Source organism: Syzygium oleosum, unplaced genomic scaffold, assembly GCF_021117445.2.
Source record: "Syzygium oleosum isolate NSW1041296 unplaced genomic scaffold, Sole_v2.1 Sole_v2.19, whole genome shotgun sequence".
Lineage (NCBI taxonomy): Eukaryota > Viridiplantae > Streptophyta > Magnoliopsida > Myrtales > Myrtaceae > Syzygium > Syzygium oleosum.
In genome coordinates this window covers 6,835,441-6,838,805 of record NW_026607503.1, presented here as the reverse complement: position 1 = coordinate 6,838,805, position 3,365 = coordinate 6,835,441, and the positions used below count along the sequence as shown (strand labels likewise).

The 3,365-nt window shown below is 36.9% G+C and overlaps 1 protein-coding gene across 1 annotated transcript; it reads left to right on the top strand.

Annotated features, from left to right (window-relative positions):
• The first annotated feature begins 304 nt into the window (after positions 1–304).
• Positions 305–1,989, top strand: LOC130140478 (uncharacterized). The gene is made up of 2 exons (XM_056319928.1): positions 305–931; positions 1,747–1,989. Exons 1-2 carry the CDS (start codon positions 305–307, stop codon positions 1,987–1,989), a joined length of 870 nt encoding a protein of 289 aa, XP_056175903.1.
• Positions 1,990–3,365: the final 1,376 nt, after the last annotated feature.

The following is a 3,365-nucleotide window of genomic DNA, read 5'->3' as shown; positions in this document are numbered from 1 at the left end:
TTTTTTTAATATAAATGCCAGGTCAGCTTTTTGGCCGGAGTCCCTAAAGTAATCTATTTTCCTCCGACTTGGCACCAAAGTGATCCGAAAAAAAGTTATGGCACCAAAATGATCTCCGTACACAAGTTATGGCACTTCTGGTGTCCTTTTGCCAATCTTTCTTGTAACTGGGAATGACCCTATCAAATATCTTTTGGAAAAACCCGCCTTGGTGGGAAAGTTGGCTAAATGGAAAATTCTCATTTCTGAATTTGATGTACAAAGCTTGACGCAGAAATCTATCAAAGAAATAGCCATAGCCGACATGTTAGCTGAAAATTCCAGAGAATTGGAAAGTCCTTACGAGAATAATCTTCTGGATGAACGTATTTTAGAATTATCAAGTGACAAATGGACCATGTATTTTGATGGTGTTGTAAATTTGTCTGGTTCTGGGATTGGAGCAGTGCTGATTTCTCCGGCTGGTCAACACTATCCAGTAGCTGCTAAATTGGTATTTCCATGTACCAATAACATCTCGAAGTATGAGGCTTGTATTCTTGGTTTACTGTTGGCCATTGACATGAAGGTCAGAAAATTACAAGTCTATGGTGATTCTGCGCTCATTATCCTTCAAACTGAAGGCTTATGGCGAACAAGAGATTCCAAATTTATTCCGTACCATGGGTTCCTTGAAGAATTGTTGAAGGAATTTGAAGAAATATCATTTGAGTATTTGCCGAGATCCCAGAATCAGTTTGCTGATGCTTTGGCCACATTATCATCGATGTTGCAAGTGATGAAAGGATTGGACACCGAGCTATTGAGAATTGAGATTCTTGAACGTCCGGCTTATTGCATGACAATTGCAAACGAACCCGATGGCAAACCATGGTATTACGATATCATGATTTATCTTCAGAAAGGAGAATTTCCTCGAGGAAGTGAAATGGTTGATAGAAAATATTTGGAAAAATTGGCATCAAAATTTTTCATTAGTGGCGGTGCACTTTATATAAGATCCTTTGATTCAATCAGTGGATATTTCTGGTTAACCAGGGAAACTAATTGTATCCGACATGTCCGATATTGTCACCGGTGTCAAATTTATGGAGACAAAATTAATGTCCCGCCAAATGAACTACATCAAATGTCTAAACCATGGCTATTTTCAATGTGGAGCATCAACATCATTGGGCCGATAAATCCTAAAGCTTCCAATGGGCATCGCTTTATCTTAATAGCCATCGATTATTTCACGAAATGGATTGAAACAAGTTCTTATGCTAATGTTACTGCTAAAAATGTGGCCAAATTCATTTGTCGTGATATCATTGCTCGTTATGGAGTCCCAGAAGCGATCATTACTAACAATGGCTCAAATCTGAACAACAAGATTGTGGATGAGTTACTTAATGAATTTCATATTCGTCATCTAAATTCTTCACTATACCGCCCTCAAATGAATGGAGCAGTGAAAGCGGCCAACAAGAATATAAGAAAGATTCTGTCTAAGACAACGGATAATTACTGTGATTGGCATGAACGATTACCATACGCATTGATGGCATATCAAACTTCGATCCGTACCTCAACTGGGGCAACACCCTTCTCACTTGTCCTACCTGTGGAAGTAGAGATTCCATCATTGAGAGTCCTTTTGCAAGTCAAACTTTCCGAAGCTGATTGGATTCAACAAGATATGATCAGTTGAATATGATTGATGAGAAAAGACTAAAAGCATTATTCCATGGTCAATGTTACCAGAAACAGGTTGCAAAGTCTTTTAATCGCAAGGTTCAACCGAGACACTTCGAAGTGGATGATCTTGTATTGAAGAAAATATTATCTGATGTACCAGAACCGCGTGAGAAGTTCACTCCAAATTATGAAGGCCCATATGTTGTCAAGAAAGTATTACCGGGAGGTGCTTTAGTTCTTATAGAAATAGATGGTCGAGAATTGCCAAAACCTGTAAATGCCGATGCAGTGAAAAAGTACTTTCCATGAATAAAATCAGAGGCCCGAGAGACATTTTGGATGCAATCTATGTTACTTTGAGTTGTTGATATCATGCATATCATGCATACATGCATATGTGTTTTGCTTTACAGGCTCTAAATAATACTCAACAAATGAATGAAAGATGAAAGATGAATATGGTGTAATTTATGTTCACCCTTCTAAGGAATCATAAATGATCGTTCTACATGACGAGATAAATGAAGGGAGTTGTCAAACATCCAAGAAGGCGAATTCAAATGAGGGGAGTTGTTAAGCATTCAAGAAGGAGAACATCCAGACGTTTAAAGACAAATGCGAGAAAAGGGTAATGTTGTATCGTTTCCAATTATCCAATCCTTTAAAATTCATGTTCTAACACATTTTTTTTTCAATTTTTACAAGGTAGCCAGGTCGTCATGCTGCAGGTAAAAATAACCTTCTCCCTAAAATCAAACGGAAATCAAATGAAGAATTTTCATCACAAAGAGAGATTCTTTAATGTTTTTTTTCGAAAACAAGCACAAATGAGAAAAATAAGCACAATAATGGAAATTGTGAAAACAAACTCCTCCCAAAAGTTTTGAATATCATTTTTATCTAAAAGTTGTCCATTTGCTTGATAGATCAATCATTTTGAATCAAGTTTCCCTACAAAGATTAATCTACTTAGATGATCTCAACAAGATGAAAAGGAGATTTTAATTATGCCAAGCAAGAAATACTTAGAATGAAAAAAGGTAAGCCATTCCCAAACACGTCCTATAAACACTTTGAGAGTTGAAAAAAAAAACCGTGTCGTTTAAGGACAAGTGATTCATTTGCGAATAGTACATGGATCAAAATGAAAAGAGGCATTTCTTTCCTTTACCCTACACACTACATGTGTCCATAGTTAACCCATTTGAGCTTTTAAATGCGAAGAATTTTTTACAAAATACCCCTATCAAGAACCACCCCACAATATGGCAAATTTGGAGGTTTTGGTTGACATTTTGTGGAGGAAAAGATGAGAAAGATTTCTTTGCTCTCACTTGCATCAATCTTTCTATTGTAACTTCATGTGAATCCTTATGGAAACTCGAAGCATCCCAAAATGAAGAAGAGCATTTATTTCTCTACCCAAACACTTATACCCATTGCTAAGCCAAGTTGAACCTGAATATTCATTTCTAAAGCCCAAGTGGTGATTGTCTCCCTACACAGGGGCAAAGCACGTGATTTACCAAGATAATTGGTACTCATGAGACAATGCGGAAAACATCTAGAAAGTCCAAAAAGCTAAAAAAAATAAAAAAAAATCAAAAGAGCCAAAAGTCAAATGAAAACTAGGGGGCATGAAAAAGCAGTGTGCCTAGTAAAAGTAAGGCCAGTGCCCATTGTTA